General features: G+C 37.3%; 1 protein-coding gene across 1 annotated transcript in view; it reads left to right on the forward strand.

Moving 5' to 3' along the window:
* The window catches only part of PDHX (pyruvate dehydrogenase complex component X), a 33,360-nt gene extending 10,430 nt beyond the window's left edge, over positions 1-22,930 (forward strand). The window contains exons 3-11 of the mRNA XM_059849203.1: positions 764-864; positions 5,572-5,777; positions 7,041-7,139; positions 11,772-11,943; positions 13,356-13,503; positions 15,405-15,463; positions 18,138-18,296; positions 20,424-20,488; positions 21,746-22,930. Coding sequence (XP_059705186.1) covers positions 764-864; positions 5,572-5,777; positions 7,041-7,139; positions 11,772-11,943; positions 13,356-13,503; positions 15,405-15,463; positions 18,138-18,296; positions 20,424-20,488; positions 21,746-22,010 — 1,274 coding nt within the window. The 3' untranslated portion in view covers positions 22,011-22,930. The remainder of the gene's footprint in view (positions 1-763; positions 865-5,571; positions 5,778-7,040; positions 7,140-11,771; positions 11,944-13,355; positions 13,504-15,404; positions 15,464-18,137; positions 18,297-20,423; positions 20,489-21,745) is intronic.
* Positions 22,931-23,412: the final 482 nt, after the last annotated feature.

A 23,412-nucleotide genomic window follows, 5' to 3' on the forward strand; every position in this document is an offset into this window, starting at 1 on the left:
TCAACTACCTAAGAGTTTTTAATGTAATGTCAGTTTTAATGTTGGACGTCTAGTCAGTAGTGATTTGTTGAAATAATCCAGACACATAATATCTTTATCATCTGCTAGCAGATACGGATATTCTTCAAAGGAAGAGGAAGAGTATGCTTCAGAATTAATCTTGGATTTGTGTAATGTAGCAAAAGCAATTTCTAGCACTTGTGCATATTTTTATTTCACTAAGTAAGTATGAATGAATGCTTGAAAAGACCTTTCTGAACTGTATAGGACATTAAGCAAGCTTGCAGCTGTGCTTTCCCAAACACATTAAAATTCCTGAGGTTTATTTGAATGTCTTTAATAGTGTAGACACCACTTACTGGACTATGATACCATTGTCCTAAGCAGTTTTAGATAGCTTGCTCTGACTAGTTGCTAGCAGTGAATATGGAAAGCTAAGTATTTTATTCATGGCAGTGCTACTGAGTTCTGGAAATAAATTTCATTGTGTGTGTAGCTTCTCTTGGAAGGCCTGCTGAAAACATCAGTACTGAGAACATGTCAGTGTTCTGCCACAGCACTTTGTGGTTCTTGAATCTTGGTGATTTTATTTGGAAAGGAAAAATCCAATATGATAAGTAATGATGGGGGATCAACAAGCTACAAAATATATTAAGGAATACAAAATAACTGTATTATATGGTGAATATCTGTCTTCCATGGTTAAAACAAATCTGAAAGGAAATTTAGGGTAAGTATTCTTAAGTTCTGTTGTATTTTGCAGGTGACACAGTGAATGTTGGAGATGCATTGTGTGAAATTGAAACGGACAAAGCAGTGGTTACCATGGAATCAAGTGATGATGGCATATTGGCTAAAATACTGGTAGGAATCCTGCATTTCTTAGTAGGGTATTATAACTTCAGACTGTTGTTTAGCATATTGCCTCAAAAACTGGTTTAGATAGCTAAATTTCTGCTCAGCATTCAGAAAAATGCACTTGTTTGTATTCCTGGGGAGAAATAATTGCTCTATTTGTGCCTTGTGTGTACCACACTATTGGTACATGGTACATGATAGGGTGTATATATAATGGATTTTCACTTAACCTGTTGTTTTGTATGTTTTACACCTGGTGAATTATGACCATGAAATGTTGTAGTTTATGACACCTCTTACTCTGAGTTATAGGAAAACAGTTAAGAATCAGTTGGAATCTGGAATTTTGGGTGGTACTTTACCCAGGGTGTGTCATCTCTCTGCTGGATTGTCTTGTGCTAGTCATTCAAGGTGGCATGTTATACAACATGGGCTGACCCAGAGAAGAGTTCTTGGAGCTAATAATTTCCTCTATCAAAATTAGATTGATTAAGCTTAATAGAAAGAACAAGAACTGGGATGAGTAGGAAGTTTTCTAAAGCAGTCTCAGCTGGTGGTGTATTGCAGCTGTTTCTTCTCTCCCTCCACAATAAGTAAACAACAGGGTGAATTGCAAGAATTTGGAAAAAAATGAATAAAAATATGAAAGATGAGTACTTCCAGTAAATATTACGTCATTTGGTTAGGGAGGTCTCGTCTGGGGCACATCGACCCATGAGATGTGGATCACATAATCATACAAATTAGGCATACTGGTCCTAATTGCAGTCCAGCTACTTAGGAAACAGCAGAATGGGCACAGGTACAAACTGGTTCCTGGAGACATGTGCTTGGGCTGCTATTACAAAAGCTTTTTGGTTTGGTATATTAGACTTCCTTTCTCTGCTACAGCTGCATTTTCTTACATCAGCATGTATTTGCACAGTTATCCTTTGTAGAAACAGAAAAGGGAGAGTATTTTCCTCTCTGGCAGCATTTGAAAAGTGATGTTCTGTTTGGTATCTTCGTTTTTTATATAAGCAAGAGCAACATCCTTTGCAAAAGTGAGTCTCGAGATAGATGGGGGGCTGGGGTATGGAGGAGAGGGGATGTAAGATTAAACTCAGACTTCATTTCCAGCTATTAGGGCTTACAAAAACTGTCATTAGTCTTCAATTCTACAGGATAACTTGCATTTAAGCACTAGTATATATAGACAAGAGTTTTTGAAATATTTTTCCTTCATTTAATTGTGTCGCTAAATTGGTGTTCAGCTATGGAACAACACATTTAATAGGTTTCATATAATCTGTTCTGCCATGTCAGGATGAAGTCTCACATCAGATGTATTTTTTAATCTGTGTTTAGTTTCCATGTAGTTATTTAAATAATTGGTGGGCCATGCTTTCACTATTTTTAAATCTCTCTTCTTCTGTTTTGAATGTTTCTGAAAATCAGTTTGCCTGTGATAACCTTTACAAGATTTTGTCCAACCTATTCTCATTTGCAGACACTGCTTTGTTAGATAGTGTGAGGGGGACATACAGGGATTCTCTCTGTCAAAAGTATTAAAGAATTAATCCTAGAGAGATTAAATTAACGTTTGCTTAGTTTCTTTAATAGTAATTCATGGTGGCTACAAGTAAGATTACTATTTCGGAAGCTGTGGGGTTTTTTTTTTTTTTTTGTTACTTGTCTTGTATTTCAAATTCATTGCAAATTTCAAAATTTCTCTGTGTTTATTGCTCTTGTGGCATGTTTTTTGATAGATCAAAGCCAGACTTTCCAGCAGCTACATGATATCAGTGTCATGGAGCAGTGACATTCAGCCTTAGTTATATCCATATCATCCAGTAACAATCCAATGCCAAAAGCTGAACCTGAGAAGGAGATGCCAGGAAGTAGAAAATAACTATAATGTCTTTCAGAATAAGGGAAGAGAGGCAGCTTTGTTGGAGTAACATGAACAGATCATTATGCAAACCCAATTTTTAATGGATTCTTTTAATCCTTGGAAGCTAGAAATGGTGGGCCTTTGAGTTAGAGTATAGGATAGACAGGCTTTTATTCCAGTCTTCTAAAAAGCACAGAAAAACGCTGATATTTCAGAAACTAAAATAACAGGAGAGCAGTAAGATCAGAAGTTTTCAGATTTTTTTTTCCCCTAGCTCAGGTGGGATCCTTGTTTCTGCACTGTCTGGTGGGTATTTCTGCTCTGTTTTGGGTGTTCAATGCATGTTTGTGTAAGGCTTATAAAATGGTTTGTGGATGGAGTGATGATTACTTATTGAAAAGATTGTCCCTCCAAGGGCCACTCAGAAGTTTCACGTGTGATGTAGTTAATTGGAATTTAAAAATGTTTTGTGCCTCTGAGCTAGCATCTGGCTGGATTTCACTCACTTCCTAAAGAAATGAGACAAAAATGGCTGCCTTTGATGCCAGCTACAATTCTGAACCATCTTGACAGAGTTCAGTATGGAAAACTTGAGTCAGATGAGCACACTGTCTGCTTAATGCTTTGGGTTTTGCATTTAAAGATAGGAGGTTTATTAGGTTAAATTAATTCAACTTCTGTAACCCTTCTTGGTTTTTCTTGACTGTATAATCTATAAATGGTTTAGGAAGAGCAGGCTAACAGTAAAATAGAAACTCATGCATATATATTTCTTCTTTGTCTGAATAGGTCTTTTAATGATCACATCTGATTCAGTGTAAAAGATTAAATAACTGAATGAAATATTGGAAGGGTAATTTCAGAATGATGATTTTTGTTTCAGCAGAGTTGCTTCTTAAATTAACACTGATTATATTTTTTCCCCTAAAATACGGTTCAATTTGGAACAAAACAGATGATGAATGATTGTTTAAGAATTGTAATTAATTGTTGAGGAATAGACTTAGAGCAGGTACTGAGTGTGCAGCTGCAGGTTTTTCCCTGGGTGGGGGATGTGGTGGGAGCATCAGAAAAGGGGCCTTGACCTGGTGCTGACCCTTTGCACAGCAGAGGGCACAGGGACCTGTGGCACTGGCCAGGGGACTGGACACTGGTGCCAGCAGGAGCCAAAGACTCAGTAGGAAGAGCCCAGACTATTGGGAGCACAGACTGAGGAATTCTTTTATTTGTGGTCCTTTCCCAGAGGCACCAGCTCGAGATGGTTTTGTGTTACTTGGCCACAATTAAAATTGCTTTTGGGATCCAGGTGTCTGAGATTCTGCTATGGGAAACCCAGGGTCAGTCTGGTGAGGGAGCCCTGTATGAATGTGGGGGCAGGGTGTGCAGGGAGCCCGGTGAGGCACCCATAGGGTTATGGGAGCCACCCACTTTAAAGGGGCTTTGGTTCCCCCTCATGCGGTGGGACTGTGACTGCCAGAGTGGCTCCTGGATGGTCAGACAGTAAAGTTTCCCTAACATTAATATCTGTTACCATTTTCTCATTCATGACCTAAATGAGAATTGGGAAATGAGAAATGAGTATGGAAACTACTTTGCATAAAAATTCCACTGCAGAATGAGCCAGCATAAGTTCTGTCCCTTTTTCTTCCCAGTGGAGGAAATAAGCATTTACTTCAGTATATATTTGTTAGTGACTAAAGCACTATGCTGCAGTGGCAGTAGCCCCAAGGGAATTTCGCTTCTCTGTTCACTTCACCTCCAGTTTTTCCTCCCTGTCACGGTCACCTATGCTTTGCTGGTTTGTTAGCAAAGCTAGGATTTTTTTGTCTTTTCTTGGCTACATAGAATCATTGAATGTTTTGGTTTGTAAGGGTCCTTAAAGATCATCTTGTACCAGGGATGCCAGTCGCTAGGTCAGGTTGCACAGGGCCCCATCCAACCTGGCCCTGAATGCTGAAGGAGTAGGGCATCCACAACCCTTATAGGCAACCTGTTCCAGTGCTTTGCCACCTTGGAGTAAAGCATTTCTAATCTAAACACTTCCTCTCTGATTGTAAAACCATTGCCCCTTGTTCTGCCTGTATAAAAAGGTCCTCTCCCTCCCTTTTCTAAGATCCTCTTAAGCACTGGAAGGTTGCTATAATGTCTCTCCAAAGCCTTCTCTTCTCTCTTTGTAGGAGAGGTGCTTCAGCCCTCTGGTCATCTTTGTGCCCCTCCTCTGGATCCACTCTGAACAGGTCCATGTCTTGTTGAGGACCCCAGACCTGGAAAAAGCACTCCAAGTGGGGTGTCACAGAAGTGGACTAGAGGGGCAGAATCATCTCCCTCTCCCTGCTGGCCACACTCCTACATTTGCCTTTCGGAGCTGCAAATCCACACTGTTAGCTTGTGTCCAGCCTTGTCATCCCAGCACCCTAAAGTCCTTCTGTTTATTTCAGCTCTTTCTACATCTGAGATTCTTAGGTTTATGCAGAGGTTTTCTTATTGTGAGTAATGAGAATGTAAGAGTGACTCAAAAATCCAGGAGATGAAAAGTTCAGCAGAATTGTAATAATTTTTCTTTTTCTGTTCTAGTTCTGAGCTGCAAAGGCTGTGTGTATAAAAAGTTACTTTGATTTCTAAGGGCTAACTTAAGGTGTATGGGATTTGGGGCATAATGTTCCTCTTCTTATAATAGCAATGTTAATTAATTTCAGTCTTGAAATATCTTAATAATAGCAATAAAATGGTATATATCTTACTGATTGATTGTCTTTAATATGCCTGAAACTTTGACATCTACTGGTTTTAGTCATTTCAGAGCAGACAGTGTAATATGTAACTTAATGTTCTTAATTTAGGTGGAAGAAGGAAGCAAAAATGTTCGCTTGGGCTCACTAATTGGTCTGCTGGTAGAGGAAGGCCAGGACTGGAAGCAAGTTGAAATACCAGCTGATGCTGGTAGTCCAGCTTCTGTGGCTCCACCAGCACCTGCACCTGCCTCAGCTCCTGCAGCTCCTTCAGTTTCAGCCCCTCCTAAACTGCAACACCAACCTGGGAAATTGCAGTAAGTTTCTATGTTTGTTATGAAATGGAACTCTTCATTAGATCAGTAGAACTGAACCAAGAACTATTTTTTGTCCCTTTTTACCTAGTAGTAGGCTGGTTTTTGAGAGTGTTTCAGTATGAGTGAAGTGATAAACCTTGCAGGCCTAGACTATTTCTTTGCTCATAAGCCCGGTAAGTCAATTCAAACAGCATAATGTTATTAGAATTAAAGATACTTATATTCTGTCCTACAATTAAATTATGAAGGATTCTTAGCTTACAGCTGGAAAGAAGTTGTGCTAATGCAGGATGGACAATAGTGCTTATGCATCAGATACCAGGTGTACCGATGACTTATTTTCTATTGATTTGAGGAGAAAAATAAAGCAGTGGTGCACTCCAGAGTCCTTACAAGCTCTTGCATTTTCGATGTTAGAAAAAAAAATTATGCTAATATTTTCATAACAGTGGAGTGCACAAAACTTAAACCAGTTGGGTTTTGTGCCCTTTGTTAGTTTGGTTTGGATCTATTGGTATTCTAAGCATTGCAAACACCTTGGAGGAGGGGTCAGCTCCAGGGTGTTAGATAACAATAACCCATAATCACTTTGTGTCCCAGGATATATCCTGTTTGAGGGTATCACTCCTTATTAGTGCATATTTTTTGTCCCCCCAAACCTCATTATCTTTTCTATCTGCTGGTTTGCTGTGTTCTGAATGCTGCCAGCATTTAGGCTTTTCTCATGCAAGTGGACGGCAGCTGAGGTCATTGCCCAGGCATTACCTGCAGCAGGAGGATGATCCACAGAAGGATCCTTGAAAGGATTATGTCTTTCATTTTAGTACCAAAGAACAGAAGTGCTGTTTCACTGCAACTGTTAGAGATGCATCAGCATGTTTGGAACCAAATGATCATTTATGACATGGGTTTTTTTTGGCAAGGGCTTAATGGATCATTCTTAAAATTCAATGAGGTGCAAATATAGTCTCCTTTGGGAAATAATGAATAGGGGATTTTTGTGGAAAGACTTGAAACAGAGTGTTTATTCTTTTATGAGTGTGTTGTTGCTTTTTATCTAATAAATCTAAAACATTTTCTCTAGATGTTGGCTTTTCTCCTCATTTTAGAAAGCAAATCATATTAAGATGCACTGGGTACTCTGTGCCAGTGTGCTATGCTGTGTAGTTGACCAGAGAGAAATGTAGCTTCTCATGATGTACATTAATGAAATAAGTTAATCTTGCTATTTAAATAATTTAAGTTTTCCCCTCATTTCTTCAGGGTTCGCTTAAGTCCTGCAGCTCGCAACATTCTGGAGACACACGGACTAGATCCAAGCAATGTCACACCTACTGGGCCTCGAGGAATCTTCACTAAAGAGTATGTAGATAATTTGGTAAACCTACAGCTTTTGATATTAGAGTAACCTCCATTAGAGTAACGTTTGCATATTAAAAAAGCCATGTCTTTGTTCCATTTTTTGCTATGGATGGGTTTAGTTAATTTGAAAAATCCCTTGAAAAGATAGGGAGAATGGCTTAGGCAGTATTTGAAGAAGGCCTTAATTAGAAAAAAAACAGAACACATATTTGTATTTTTTAAGTCTCATCTTAGCTGTGTGGTGCTGCTGTCATATTTGCTGCAGCTCAGCCCAATGGTGCCTATTGCCTCCTAAGCACCACTATTAGCTTCTACTGTTCAGCTGAAGAATTTTACTTCCCAAGATGCATTCAGAGCCAAAATAAAATACCAGTTTTCTGGTATTTTCTTCAACTTCTTTTCTTCAGGGAGTTCGGATCTTTTGCCTTTTTTCTTGTAGTTCTCTTCTAACATCTGTCAGGATTTTAATTTTTTCTTATTTTCATTAGACTGGGGAGAGCAATGAGGTGTAATAAGAAATTCCAGAATTTTGTTTTTCTCCCATTTTTCTTTTTCCTCTCTATGATTTAAAGAATGTTTGTTTACCAAGCTGTGGTTTGTTAAGATCTAGTAGGTTTTTTACCTTTTTGAATATTGCAATATAATGATTGGCACTCAAGCCTTTGAGTGAGAAAGTTGAGTATAAAAAAATGTGGTAGATTCAGTGCATTTAGCCTTGAAATGATGCATTCTTTTCACATGAGTATGTATGTTATTGGAAGTGAGGTTTTTGGCAGAAATAAATATTTTTGATCTCAGTAAAATTATTTCTTTTGACAAGTACCATCATTTACTTACACAGACTTTGCTGGCTACTGTTATTTTAGTTCTATTCAGAGATAACCAGGACCAGGTCAGTGTAACTTGGAACTGGAGCCAGAAAAGTGGCAGACAGTTTTTCAAAGTTTTTTTCTTCCTTATGACCTATGGCTGAGTTGAGATGTAATAAGGAATTGAATAGATAGAATATGCTATATAACAGCAAATCATCAGAGAGAGTTCTTTCTTAATTATGTAAGTGTAATGGTAATTTATGGTGTGTAATGAGGCTATGGCAGGTGGAAACCCTCTAGGACTTTGAGCTAACAAATTAACACTTCGTAGTTGTCATGGAGATCTAGCAAAGATTTTTCTGTAGTTATGAGAATTATCTAGCAAAATAATTTCTTTTTTAAACTTTTTTTCATACAGAAGATTTAACTATGAAATGTCAGTTTAAGATGAAGAATGTCTGGGGTTTTTTAACCATTCTTTTGAAATGGGGTTAATCTTTCAGATGCCTACAGACTGTTAATATATTCAGTTTGAAATGAAATGTGCAGATTTTTATAGAGAGCTGCTGTAGATATTCAGGGAAATATTTCCTTTGCTGCACTTACCAGACTACAAGAAAGAAAGATAGTGAGTTACGTAAGCAAGCAAGATTCTGTCCCCCAGCTTTCTATCTTTAAATTCAGTTCACTGTAAAACTTGCAACAGCAGTTGGAACTTCCACGCTACTGGCATTCTCTGTCATGACTTTCTCCCTTAGTAGGCCAAGACGTTATTTTATTTATCTGTATACTTTTATTTATATTTCTCTTATGTGTCTGTTCAAGGTTGAATAACTGTTGTTTTTTCCTGCCTGTTTTGTTGTTGGTTTTGTGTGTGATTTTTTTTTAGGAGTGGCAGAGGTTTTTTATTTGTTATTTCTAAGTAATATTCTCTTATATCACTTAATATAATTTTCTTCAAAAATGTCCTTGAAATATCCTAGAAAATTGGTGTGCCAGTACAAAGTAACTAACAAATTCTGTCAAAGATTGTACCGTGTTTCTACTCATCAGCTCAGACACTGTTTGGGAGGGCTATATTAAAATTGATTGTTTCAGCTACTACTACCCTTTCCCATTCTATTTCATAAAGGTCTAGGGATTCATAAATGCAGCCATGAAAAAGCTGGTTATTAAAAACCGTGTTTTTCTGAGGCCCTGTTGCTCCCAGCTGTTCTTAAGTCAGTGTGTCTTGGGATCTCTGAGCTGCTCAGGCATTTTCAGCTTGCAAAGAACGCACAGCACACCATGGAGTGCTGTTTTTCTGGAGATAAAATTCATGTGCATGTATTGAGTATGAGCTGACCCTGGGATCTCTGCTGTGTGCAATTTGTTAGCTGCTGTATGGGAGGAATGAGTTCCTTCTGTAATGATAGTGCAGTAAATCTGATACCTGGAAGTTTCTGATGTGCTCTGAATCTCTGCTAACCATTTGCCTTCTTGCAGGAAATCTATGAATTCAGTAAACAGGTGTAAACATGTGGAAAGGGAATATGAAACATGGGAAAGGGGTTGGGTGCAATTTAGTAACAGTAACTGCCACCACAGGAAGCTTGTGTCAATCCATGCATCTCTTGTTGCACTGTTGGATCCTCAGTGATTCTTAGGTGTCTGTGTAACCTAACTTGTATCAAGAAAAGTATATTTTGAACACAAAATACTCAGTTTGCTTTCACCTTTCTTTGGGTTTTGGCTAACATGATGTGAAAAGGCTACACACTTCTGTAGTAATGGTAAACTGAAGTGAACAGAGTTGCCAGAATCTGCATATTTCTAATAATAACAGTTTGGTAAGGCATATTTTTGTTTAATAAATGTTTACTAAACTTTCATATCTTTTCCGCAAAGTAGGCTGCTCTTTGATGTTTGTTACCTCTCTTTCTCTGTTACTGACCCATGTTGATAGAAGTTTATAGAGTTTTTGGAAAGATGTGACCAACCCTTCCTTTTCCAGTTGTAATAAAATATCTATTTACCTGACTTTTACTTAAACCTGTTTAATTTTATGTGCTCGATGCCTCTTCTAACTCTGCAACACTGCAAGCCTGAATATAAGCAACCATGACAGTCATAACACTGCTGTACCTGTTTTTCTTAACCAGTTAAATAATTTGGCATTGATGGGGGATCTCTATTCATATGTATGTATAACAAATACATATGACCTTGACTTTTATCTATGTCTTTTGTACAAGTTACTTTCAGAAAGTCTTGAGTGAATCTTTTAATCTAAAAATAAGCTCAATTTTGGCAATATGTTTTCCAATTAACATGCTAAAAACCACCAAAACCAGATGGTCTCTCCTAGGACTGCCAAGTGCAAGCCCTTAACAAATTTTTGGTAGCTTCTAAATGTTAACGAAAAAGCTTGCATTATGTCATGCAGTTAATTTAATGTCTCAAATTGCAATGGTAGGGAGTGATTTTCATTCTATCAAATCTAATTTTTTTTCCCTGATACAGTAGTTGTGTCAAATAATAAACACTTAATTTTAAAACAAATCTTGGCCATCATGTTAATTTGGGAAAAGAAGTAACAACTTTTAATTAGGAAAAAAATTATCTTGAGCTCATTTGCTTTTTTGTTTTCAATATTGTTTGTTGAAGTATGTATTGAAGGTAAGAATAAATTGAAGCAAGTCAGCTATGGTAAGAGGCATTCTGCAGAGGTTTTCAATTTTTAATTCTTGTTTCTGGAGTGCTACTTTTTAGGAGGAATGAAGAATGCATAATGTCCTGAGATTTTGTTCTTTCTATAAAGATTTAATAACAAACTCTTGGCTGTCACTCAAGAATAGTGTCTCAAGCAGAAATCTACTGAAACTAGATAGCTTTGTTTAGTATTTATGGCGTGTGTTTCAAAACTTTGGAAGTGTTGTAAGGAGTCTGATTTTTAATTTAATTTCCTCTGCCAGTTTGTGGAATTGAACTTTTGTGTACTAGTGAATGATAGAGATTTGTCTAGGTTATATTATACAGGCTTTTGTTAGCAGATCTGAAGACTAAAGAGAGGAGCTCTACAATTGACTTGCCTTGCAGTTGGCACTGGTGGTGGAAATGCAGTTATTGCTGTTCAGCCTCATAGGTGCTGGTCTTTAGCTTGTTGCTTACAAATGCACCTGGAGCAGACACAGTGTCATGGCTTGGAGATGGGAGTCTCTCCTCTCTGTCATACTGTGCCCACAACAGGAAAATTGTCTGGTGGTAGCTGTATCAGTAAAAAATCCTTGCAGAATGCTTTGGCTTTGTTTCTCCAGTGTGGTGTTAGGAAGCATGGGCCTGTATAACATCTGTGCCTGACTCTGCAAATTTATGTCAGAAAGGTGCAGAGAAATGAGTGATAAATATATTACTCAATTTTCTATTAGCACTAAGTAATTACATTAAATTCAGATTATTACAAATACAACAGATGAAACAGCTTTTACTTTAGACTTTGTAGCCTGAATAAATGTACTCTTTTATTTAGAAGAATTGTTAATACAATTCAAAAATCACTTTGCATGATGATTGTTATGCTTCTCTAACACAAATGTTTTCTGTTACTGCATATTCAGGCCCTTTTATTCATGGAAGTTAATGAGAATTTACTAAAAAGATACCACAAAGGCAGCACAAAATTAATATCATTTAATAATAATCACCTTTTTAATGCTTGGTTTGACAACAGAAATTTAAATGTACAGAAGTGGCTAATTAAATAGAATAAGTGATGGAATAGTAATACTTAGGTAATTGTTAAATAGTTTCTTTGTTGTATTTCACTGTGTTTAATCACCAGGGATGCTCTAAAACTTCTGCAAGAGAAGCAGAAAGGTAAACCCAGTGAATTGAAACCTGTGGTTTCTCCAGCTCCTGCTGCAGTGCCTCCTCCTTCACAAGCAACAGCAGTGACTTCTTATCCAAGGCCAGCAATTCCACCAGTTTCCACACCAGGACAACCTGCTGCACCGGTAACATTTCTCCTAAGATTTCTATATTGCTACAGCTGAATAGTGCAAAAGCTGCTCTGAGATTTCTAGATCTAGGGAGAGGCAGGAAACTAAGGCCACCCAGATGTCAAGCTCAGGGATGTGCAATTTTTAGTGTGTTTCAGTGATTCTAAGGCAATAATTAAAACTGTGCAATCTTAGAAATGATGGTCTGCATACTATTTTGTGTAGCTTGAAATTGAAGTGATGGAAAAATTTATATTGCAGGCCTTGAAGAAAATGATGATTTATTTTTACTGTACTTTGTTTGCTTTCCTGCAAGATGTAAGTGTCCATGAATTAGTTGTCAAGAAGTGAGGAATGAAAAGGTTACTTGGGGATTGCCTTGGAGAGTAATTGTGCAAACTCTAGAACTTAACTAAGTTTCTATGTTAAATTGAAATGTTAGAAATACCAGAAAATATTTTTTAAAGAATAAATGCCCTTACTGAAATAGACAGTAGTAGAAATTGAAAAGCTTTTGTGAAAAACGTTTTCTGGTTCTAGAACTAAATTTGATGTATCTTTTTAGTCTGAAGTTTACAGTGTCGCTACAATTCATAATATTCAGGAAATGCTGCCCTTTTTCTCTATTTTTTTTTTTTTTCCACTTTACAGAGAGCCAAACAACTTCAAAGGTCAGACTTAGATCCATTACAGAATAAAACATTTTTATGATTGCACAGAACATACATATTGCAATTTATTGTGTGTTGAGTACTATTGAGTATGTACTAAGGGTTCATAGAATCCTTATATGTGCAAGGGATATGTGCTAAAGTATACAGAATAATGTCTTACAGAATCCTTTATCTTCTTGCTTTCTATAGTCGCTAATATTTTAAGAGATTTCTTGCAAGTTGACCTGCTTCTTGGAAGAAGTTGGCCATTGAAACATTATTGGATATATCTGGAAGGAGAGGGAAGAATAACATAAAAGATGCAGTAAAGCCTGTCTTAAGGAGCGATATAGAGAATTGAAAATGCAGTAGCTTACAGAGGAAGTGTTCTTTTTATAATTTAAATAGAGCAAAGCATAATCTGAGCGATATGCCAAGCCTGGAAGATAGAACAGTGCTTATATACTCTGGCTGAAAAGAAATGCCTCAATACTTGGATTATTTTCTTTTTAAACATGGTTAATTCTATACTGTAAAATGGAATGGTTCTGTAAAACCTGTTGTGTTGATCCCAGTTAATAGAAACAGACTAAACACTCAATGGTCTTTGTCGTTAATTTCAGTAGTTGGAATGTATCACTTTTGGATAGCTAGGGGATAGTTGACATGGGCGGGAGTCACTGATGATAATCCATAAATGCTGGAGTACTTTCAGCAAAGGGGAACTGTGTTTGGTGTCCTGATATTTAATATGCAGCATATGATTTCTTTCAGGGTACATTCACAGAAATCCCAGCTAGCAACATCCGAAGGGTTATTGCTAAGAGATTAACAGAGTCTAAAACCACCATACCTCATGCATATGCTGCTGCTGACTGTGCCATTGATGCTGTTTTGAAGTTAAGAAAAGAATTGGCCAAAGGTTAGTAGTCTGATTTACTTTAACGTGTGGCAATACTAATGGGGTTATATTAATGTTAATTTACACGATACTAATGGGGTTATATTAATGTTTAATTTTTCCTGTTTTCCTGAGCTTCCCCAGGAGGTGTAGATTTTGTATAGGTAGACCACTATGCATTCAAATAGCTTTTTATCAGTATGTTGGACTCAAGCTGTAGTTCCTGGCAATTATTGAATTGGACAGCTTGTCAGGATACAGGAAGACAGAGGTGTTCCATTGCCAACTCACACATCACTCTGAAGTCTTATTTTCCACAGTAACCTGGCTGCTTAAGCAGTAGTGATGCTCTGTTTGGTGATGGACACATGCACCTCTGAGACTTGTACTAAGTCTGTGACTTGGGTAAAATAATTTTAGGTCTAAGACACTTCAAGTTTTGATCTAAAGCTTCATGGTTGCTGTCATGGTTTGAAAGCTTATAGGTTCAAATGGTAGCTTTCCTAACTATGTGGGCTCTGCATTCAGAATAATGCAGAATAGTTTTAATTGACATTTTTATTGCTGTACTGATTGAGAAACTGAGGCCAACTGTTCTGTGCTAGTGACTAGCCCATGCTTGTTTATCTGTTTGTGTGGTCTAAAATTAAATTTGACAGGTATATTCAGATTTCCTAAATGATGATACAGGAGCTGCTTGTCCTCCCACTGGAGTTTTGAGTGACTAATTTTTAATGCAACAGTACCCAGGTCATTTTTCTACCTGTTATTTTTCCTAATGGTATCTTATTCACAAATGTCAAAGACATTTTCTGATGCTGTTATTTTCTTTAAACAGCAGCAGTTCATAAGGAATGAACCAAAAATGGATCTTAGGAATACTCACTAGAATTTTTTCACACCTCTCCTTCCTTTGTTGATTCTTAATGAATATTTCCTTTAAATGCAGAGGTGGAAAAGCCATATGTCTTTGCATGAAATTGAATTATAGAGCTTGTCCTGGTAGATTTTTATGTTTAGTCTGATGGAAATTGTGGGGTGTTCTACTATTATAAACTTCAGTGATGCAGGGCAAAATATTACCAGATGTGGATCATTTAACTGTATTGCTGCTGTACTACTGGACAGTGACATTTTTGCCAAGGGTTAGGAATGTAGTATGTAAACAGAAACCAGTGTATATTTGATTATGAAGGTGCAGGTTTGTCTGATGGGAAATTCTGTCAGTGCAGCATAGTAATTGAAAGTTCCATTATATTCTGTTGGAATGCTGTCTCTCTTCTTATACATAGATTACTAATCATGGCAAATGTTGCAGGCCAGTTATGTGGTAAGTGGATACTTGGTTCACTCCTCTAAATTTGTGATGACTTAAGAATGTTTCACTTGATATAATTTTCTATAAATTATTTTCCCTTGCAAAAATATTTCTAAAGTTATGTATAATACCTGCCATAAACCACATGTGAAAATTAGGCGATTTTGCTGCTTGATCAGTTTTGCTGATAGTAGTGATGGTGGTGGAAGGGTAATGTAGTTTTTTTTAATTGTGAGAATGATAAGTTTAATATTGTGTAAATGTCATGCATTTCAGGGTAGTTTTATGGCCTAATCTGCTTTGTATCTATTATCCCTGCTTCTGATGCCATTCCTGATTTTAGTTACTAGTTTCAATCTCCTGAAACTGTCCTGAGTGTCTTTGCATGAGATTTTTCTTGATGGATATGCCTTTTGTCCCAAGAGGGAAAAAGTTTTCCTTCTTTTATTATTGGAGTTTGAAGATAAGTAACTTTTTCTTAATGCTTCAAAGAAATAAATCTGCTGAATCACTAGAATCTTGTCATCACACAAATGCTGATAAAGCAAATCTTACGAACAATGATTGTTATCCTTTTTTTAAATTTTTCTGTTTCCCTTTGCAGATGACATTAAAGTATCTGTAAATGATTTTATTATCAAGGCAACAGCAGTTACGCTGAAGGTAAGCAAATAATTGACTTAAAAATTTTAGTCGTAAACTGCTAAGGAGACAAGAAAAGTACTTTGTGAGTATGTGGAGATATGAGTGGGATCACAGTAAAGCTGGTAATTCTGTATTACTTTTTGTCAGGTTTTTTTAGGTTTCCAGGTAAAATTCTCTTCACTGTCTGTGCTGTGAACTATAAAAATGAGTACTTCTTAGTGAAGATCCACTTACTGCAGTTAACATCTGCAAATCACAGTAGTTGTTTTGTCAGCAGACTAAAGCCATTGCCAAGATCTTTCATTTAGTCTTAGTTACATCTTATTTCTTTTAGTTATAAGCAAACATCTATCTGAGTCTTACACAAACCTTGTTATTACCTCAGGTGTATTCTGACAGCACATTGAGTGATACCTGCTTTGAAATAAAAATTATTCTGGCAACCACTCTGCTCATTGCCAGGAATTCTCATTGCCTGGATTACCTCACAGTAATAGAAAAACAGTGGAAAGGATGTGAGAGCTGGTTTTCTCATTTGTAAGGATAATTTCAACTATTTAGAAGTTGAGAGAGGAATTTGTTTAAGTTGGGGGAGCATTCCTATTCCTATGAATGTATGGGATTGAGAGAACACTGGACTAGAAAAGACTTAACAGATTTCTAGTTGAACGTGTACTAAATATTAATGTGTAATTTTAAGAGGTGTAGCCTAATGTATTATTTGGACAGAAAATAGACAGGATTCTACACAGTTTCATAAACAAGTGCCTGAGAGAAATTTGAGGCCTTATTTAGACTGGAAAAAAACCTGTGCAAGTTAATACCAGAACCGAAAGGAGGAGCTAAATATACGTGCTGTGCTTTTGTTAATGTGTACATAACAAGAAGCTTTTTTAGTGGCCTAATGAAACCTTTTGTGAGGAGATAGTGACACCCGAAGTTTACCATGAACTGTTGTGAGTGTAGGATAACTTATCTCTGCACCAGAAAGTAAGTAAAAGGAACAGGAGACCAAGAGCAAGAGGTTTTGTGTTTTGTCTTCTGAGGAGGCTGTTAGTTTTTGAGCTGAAAATACTATTGTGTTGATATGGAAGTAATGAATAAAATTCTTCTATCCTATTGCTTTGTTAGAAATCTATGCTAGCATTTGTTTGACTATTAAAGTAATACATTAAAAAAAGACCCAACAGATTTAACTCAGTATATGAGGAAACAAGTTCATGATCTAGCTCATGTCTCATCTACTTTCTATCAGAATTTTAGGAAAAGATGTGGGCAACTGCTTTAAAAAAAGAAAACCCATTCCACCTGTGCCTCTCCCCCCTGAAACTGGGTGGTGTGAATATATCTTCAAGTTTAAATTCAAGGCAGTTTCATTGACTCTTTTCTGGGTACTCTTCAGAGAATATTTTGTTACTGTTTTATTTCTGAACAATGAAAAATGTGTTCTTCTAGCTCTAATGAGCTGACTGCAGCTGGTTTGACAGTTTATGGCACGCCTCAAGATACTGGTTGTATTGGTTCTTGAACTTGCTAAATTTCTTCTTCACTTAGGATATCGCAAGTCCAGTTATGGCTTCTGTGCTTCGGCTTGATCTTGACATTTGACAGCCAAGAGTTTGTGAATGTACAAGTGGGCTCACCAGGTGACAGCCCTGTAGAACCATTCTGCTTTCTGGAACTAGGAGGGAGAAGGGTGCAGGAATGAAGTAAAACTTCCAGGCTGATATCCTCAAGTAGTTGAGCTTTGTAACAACAGCTCCTTATAGCAGCTGTCCTTTAAAAAGAAATCTTTCATTCTTGAGGTGACAAATTCTGTCCCTACCATCTCTTTTGAATACCTTTATATAAAGAGTTCGAGTTGCACAGCACCCCCTTGAGAGCATCTTACAACTTTGTGAACCGTGAGACTTCTAGAAGTTTGTTAAACTTGCAAAGAAGAATACTATGTACTTTTTTCTTCTCTTCTCTCTTTTCTTTTTTTTTTTCCCCACTATACATTCTGGTGTTGAAGAATAGGAACTCAGAGTACTGTCATACCACTTCTTCCTAGGAATGCAGTTACTTTGGATAGACAGTAGAGTCATTTTTGATATTGTGTCCCTCCCGTATCTTTTCTGGAATACCTTCTTTATTTCAATAACTAAAAAAAACTAAATGAAATTATCAGTGAGCATCTCAATTTTAACTTAGTCCACCCACAAAAAAAATCTGATACATTTTAGGAGAACATCTGAGTAACAGTGAGTGTACCTGCAGCATATTTTATTTGTTGAGAATCATGCTTGAGACACAAGTGAAAAACAACATGTGGGTATAGTAGGATGTCTCCATTTCCATCTTTAAAATCCAGCATCCTGTGATTTATTTTGTGGGAGAAATTGTGCTGCTTTGAGGCTTTACATGCTGGCCATCATAAGGTGGTATTGGTGAAAAAATTTATTATAATGTGGGTTTTTTTTTCCTGGCAACGCCAAACAAACTTCTGTCTGTCCTGCCATTTTTTAGTTTCTGGTGCATTCATTTCATGCTTTTTGACAAAGTAAATATGAATAAAATCAGTGCAAGCTAATTCACTTGGTGAGTGCCTGTAGGTAGCTATGTGTCTTAGAGGAATTTCCTTTTTCTTAATAACTGATTGCACTGTTATTCTTCTAACAGCTGTCTCTTTTTTTGTCTGTCTGTGTTTTAGCAAATGCCAGATGTGAATGTAACGTGGGATGGGGAAGCCTGCAGGCGGCTGCAGTCCATTGACATCTCCATTGCCGTGGCAACGGACCGAGGGCTCATTACGCCAATCATAAAAGATGTTGCTGCCAAGGGAATAAAGGAAATTGCTGCCTCTGCAAAGGTAGGTCTGAAATGTGCAGCAGGCTGAGGAATGGAGCAGCTGTATAGTTTTTTGTAGCAGAAAATGTAGCGTGACCCAGATACACATCAGTAATAACAAAGGCAGTGGAACTAAAGCAGTTTCAGCATTACTTACACTTCAAAATTCTTATTAATTTGCAACTCCATTTTTCATCAACAATAACATCGTGTTATTTAGTTGAATGGTGGCTAGACTGCTGAAAAATAAACTGTACAGACTTTTGCAATTTAATATAATTGTGATTCTTTAATCCTCAAGAGAATGCTACTTAATGCTAGTTTCATTAGTATTTCCAGTCTTGGAGTTTGAGATTTTGGGTTTTTTGTGTTTTTTTCCTTTCCCAGAAAATTTCTTGTGTCTGCATTTTCTACTCTCTTTGCAGTTATATTATGGAACATATTTCTGTCTGCATTTTTTTCAATATGCAGTTCAATTAAGGATATAACATTAGAATCCTCAGACTAATGAGCAGTATTTTGCATAGATCAGGTGCCAGTCCAAGTGATATATGGCAGTTGTTGCCAGATAAAGGAGTGGTTTTTGGCAGGCAAAAGCAGAATGAATGATGAAATGTCCCAAGACAGGCCATTTTTCATCATTTAATGAGTGCTAATCAAAGGCCTGCAGCATCTGAGGAATGCAATGGAAGCAGATCCTAGGACATAAGTGTCCCCAAACTAGACAGTGCTTTATTTCGTAAATTCTTGCCTTTTGTGTGAAACCATAGAAGCCATAATAGTCTGTGTTGATGGAGGGGAACAGCCGAAAAGTTGTGGCAGAAAAAGATGGGTCATACCACAAAACATTAATCAGTGGGTGTTTTTAATATTTTTTTTTTCCAGCCCATATTGCTTACCTTATGCTGAATGTGTTGTGAAAACAATTCCTTACGCTAGTAGCCAGTTGAGGAGGAAGGTCAGCTGAGATTGTTGGGGGTTTAGTGATAGAATGACAGGAAGAGAAGTGTTGTTCAATGTTGTGCTTTCATTATGATCCCCACTACCTGTAATAGTGTGCAGTATTGCAAACCTCTCTTACCACAGGTCAGTGTCCTGCAGTTTTCATGATGGAAATGCAGCTTCTGTTATGTTCAGTGGAGCCATGATAGTGAGCATTCCCCTTGCCTTTCAAGTGGAATGTGCGTGACATAGGTGTCCACACCAACATCATTTTGCTTTTCAGCTTCTTCACAGAATTACTGAAATAAACACGTCCCTGATGTGCACACACTGGAATTGCAGATGCTTCTCTGTCAGTCTCCCTGTAGTTTGGCAGGTGCTTTCTTTGTGTAATTGCTTATATATCCCCTTGTGCTGCATGTTAATGTGGACTTCTTTCCAGGTCATATGCATCCTGCCACTGGATTGTCATCATTCAAATAATGCAATTGCACAAACATATCATGCTTATATTGATCCTGTTGTGTGAATCCTGTTTCTATGGCTGTCTTCACTAATTATTCAGAGATGAGAAAAAGCCTAAACTAAAGCTTAATGTATTCTTGTAACTTTGACATGCTTATTATGAATTTTAAAATTTTGTACAATTCTGTGATCTTATCTTGGAACATAGTATGAATTTCTTGGGCTGTATTTGAAGCTTTCTTCTGTTGAATTTTAAAGAAAAATATCACAAATGAAATGGAGATCACAGAAGGAGTGGCCTTAAAGGCAGCCTCCAAAAGGTAGTTTATCTGGGAGAAATATATTCATCCAATCTGGTAGAAAGTTCTGAAATGGTACCTTGTCAGTTTCTTTAAACAAATATGTTAGGAATACTGGGAATTTCTTGTCAGTATTTTGGTAGATAATCTAAAATCACCAGGGAGAATGGTGGTTTATTGTAAAAACTGGAACAATATTTGTAAGGTGAGAGAGCAGCTTTTATTGAACAGCAATATTGGTAGGAAAATGAAGTTTTGTGTCCTAGTCTATGCCAAATCATTACAGATACAACAGCAGTGTTACTGAGGTGCTTCCCTAAATCCAAAAGCAAGTGACTTTTGCTTACTTATGGCACTTAAAATGTCTTACAGAAATAAAAAAAGTCTATTACAACACTCTAATTTCTTTCTTTTCTCTGCCTGTTTTATTTCATTTTCTTTAGGCTCTAGCAAAGAAGGCCAGAGATGGAAAGCTGTTACCAGAAGAGTACCAGGGAGGATCTTTTAGGTAAAACTCTAGCAGCATTTAATACATGCACCATTGGTTCAGAACTGTTTTATCCTCAACTATTCCACTGTCTTTTAATGCATTGCTTTTAAAATATTGCTCTGTTTAGGATGAAACTCCTTGTGATGATTCTGAGGGTCAAACCTAGACTGAGTGTCTTGTATCAGGGGGAAACAATTACCCTACTACAGGTTCATTTCATCTGTACTTGGCACTGGTGAGGCCACACCTTGAGTCCTGTGTTTAGTTTTGGTTCATCCCCACAAGAAAGACCCTGAGGTCCTGGAGTGTGTCCAGAATAGGGCAGTGGAGCTGGTGAAGGGTCTTAAGCACAAGTCTTGTGGGGAACAGCTGAAGGAACTGGGATTGTTAAGTCAGGAGAGACCATATCACTCTTTACCCTTTCTGCCTAAAAGGAGTGTAGTTGTAGCGAGGTGTGGGTTGGCCTCTTTTCCCAGGTAGTAACAGGAGGAGAGGAAGTGGCCTCAAGTTGCACCGGGGAATGTTAAGATTGGATATTAAGAAAAAATTCTTCATGAAATGGATTGTCAAGCATTGTAACAGGTTGTCCAGGGAAGTGGTTGAGTCACCATCCCTGGAAATGTTCAAAAAGCAGGTGGATGTGACACTTCAGGACCTGGTGTATGGTAACAAGGCAGTGGTGCCATTTCATGGTTGGACTGTACCATTTGATCCTTTTCCCACTCTTTGCTGTAACTATACCCAGAAAGGAGGAGATGATGGGCCAGCTTCTCCATAGACAACTTGTCACAGAAGAATCCAAGCCTTTCCTAATATACCACTTGACACGTGGTGACATGGACAGAAATGTTTTAATCTCATACCTGAGTGATGCCTAGATGCCCAAATTTTATTGCTTAGTGGATACCAGCAGCCATTGTAACTTGCAGTTGTGACGTTCAGTCTAAAAGACATTTGGCTTGGAACTGGGACAGGCAAAGTATATTTAAAGACATTGCTTTGCTGGCTTACTTTTTGGCTTCACTGTGTGCAGTGCAAGAATACATTGCTGTAAAGAAATGGGACTTTTTAAAAGGTGCATAATTTTTAATTGCAAAATTCCAAACCCTTGAGAATCTGAATGTGCTCTACTGAAAACAGTTCAGATCTATTTTTAACTTAACGAGTTTTGCCTTGGAGGGAATTTAAATCATAGTAGTTCTTGTATATAGATTATTTCTTGGAGGGAATATGTAATTGCTGATATTACTGAAACTCTTTTTCTGTTTTATTCAGTATCTCCAATCTGGGCATGTTTGGTATCAGTGATTTCACAGCAGTCATAAACCCTCCTCAGGCCTGCATTCTCGCTGTGGGCCGAGCAAGACCAGAGCTCAAGATTGTGGAAGATGAAGAAGGGAATGAGAAACTTGAGCAGCATCAGCTCATGACAGTGACTCTCTCCAGTGATGGTCGAGTGGTGGATGATGAACTGGCTTCAAAGTTTCTGGAGACCTTGAAAGCCAATATAGAGAATCCAATGCGACTGGCCTTAAATTAAACTCAGGGAAGATTGCTTCCTGTTTTGACAACATAGATAACTATTATATACTTAGGGTTGTTTTTCTGTATAGAGGAGTAAATAGCTGAAGATGGACTGTTAAAAATATTTAATTTATGAATTAATGTGAAACACTCATGATTTTAGTCTTCTGTAACAACCAGTTTTCATACTGTAAAGCTAAAAGACTTTGAAGTTAACATACCACATTTCTTTAAACACATAGTACCAATGGCACATGTTTGCATAGGAAAGTCAATCTCATCTGTAAAAAAAACCTCAATAAAACTTCATGAAATATAAAAGGGATTAATAGAATAATTTGGGTTGGAAGGAACTTGTAAAGATTGTCTAGTCCAGCTTCTACAATGACCAGGGATGTCTTCTGAGCCCCACCCACCCTGACCTTGAATGTTTCCAAAGATGGGAGATCTTCTGCCTCTCTGGGCAACCTCTAATGTCTTTTACCACCCTCACTGTAGAAATCTTCCTTGTATCTAGTTTGAATCTACCTGCTTTCAGTTTAAAGCTATCACCCCTTCTCCTATTGCAACAGGCCCTGCTAAAAATTTGTTCCAGTCTTTCTTAAAAGCCTATTTTAAGAATTGAAAAAACCAGAACCTAATTGTGCAAGCAGTGTTCTCATAGAGGTCCCAGTATGAAAGGTCAAATTTTGCACACTGAATAGTTGCTGATTAATGCTGTTCTTTGCATGGATGGAATGTAGATGTAAGTAGAAAGTGTTTCATCATCAGTGTAAATTGAAATGTTACTCGGAGGCTCAAGTGCAGTGGCCTGAACTTTAACAGAATTAGATTGGTATCTTTCTTACATATAAATATGGAACCACATATTGCATGTAAATGTTATGAAATAACTGTGTTTACAGGACCTCATGAGAATATAAATTGTCGATAGAATTATGGGAGTTTGTCTTATTCTGGGGTTTGTGCAATTGCTTTTTCCTAATGATTTGTAGGAATTATGGCAGCAGCTCAACGAGTAAACAGCTACTTGCAAGACAGCCTTTACTTTAAACTGAGGTGAGAGTTTTTGATAAATGAGTTTGCTTCTTTAGCTTCTTCTGTCATAAATTTCACAAACTATTAGTTTGACTAGAGAGATCTTTGATTACCAGATATAGTTTACTGTGCAGGAATGGACATTAGCCATTCTGTACTTCCGAGAGTTTTTTACTGATAAACCATATTAAAGATTGGTTCCTGAGGATTAATTTGCAATTTGAAATTATTGACTTCCAGTTTTTCCAAAGCTGTTTAACCTCGTATTACTGTGGGGGGAAAAAAAAAAGGACCAATTCCTATATTGTCCTTAATGTACAAGATCTCATTATTTGCTGAATCTGCTCTGCCCAGCAGATTTTTTTTCAGATTATAAATCT

The sequence above is a fragment of the Haemorhous mexicanus genome, chromosome 6 (assembly GCF_027477595.1).
Source record: "Haemorhous mexicanus isolate bHaeMex1 chromosome 6, bHaeMex1.pri, whole genome shotgun sequence".
Taxonomy (NCBI): Eukaryota; Metazoa; Chordata; class Aves; order Passeriformes; family Fringillidae; genus Haemorhous; species Haemorhous mexicanus.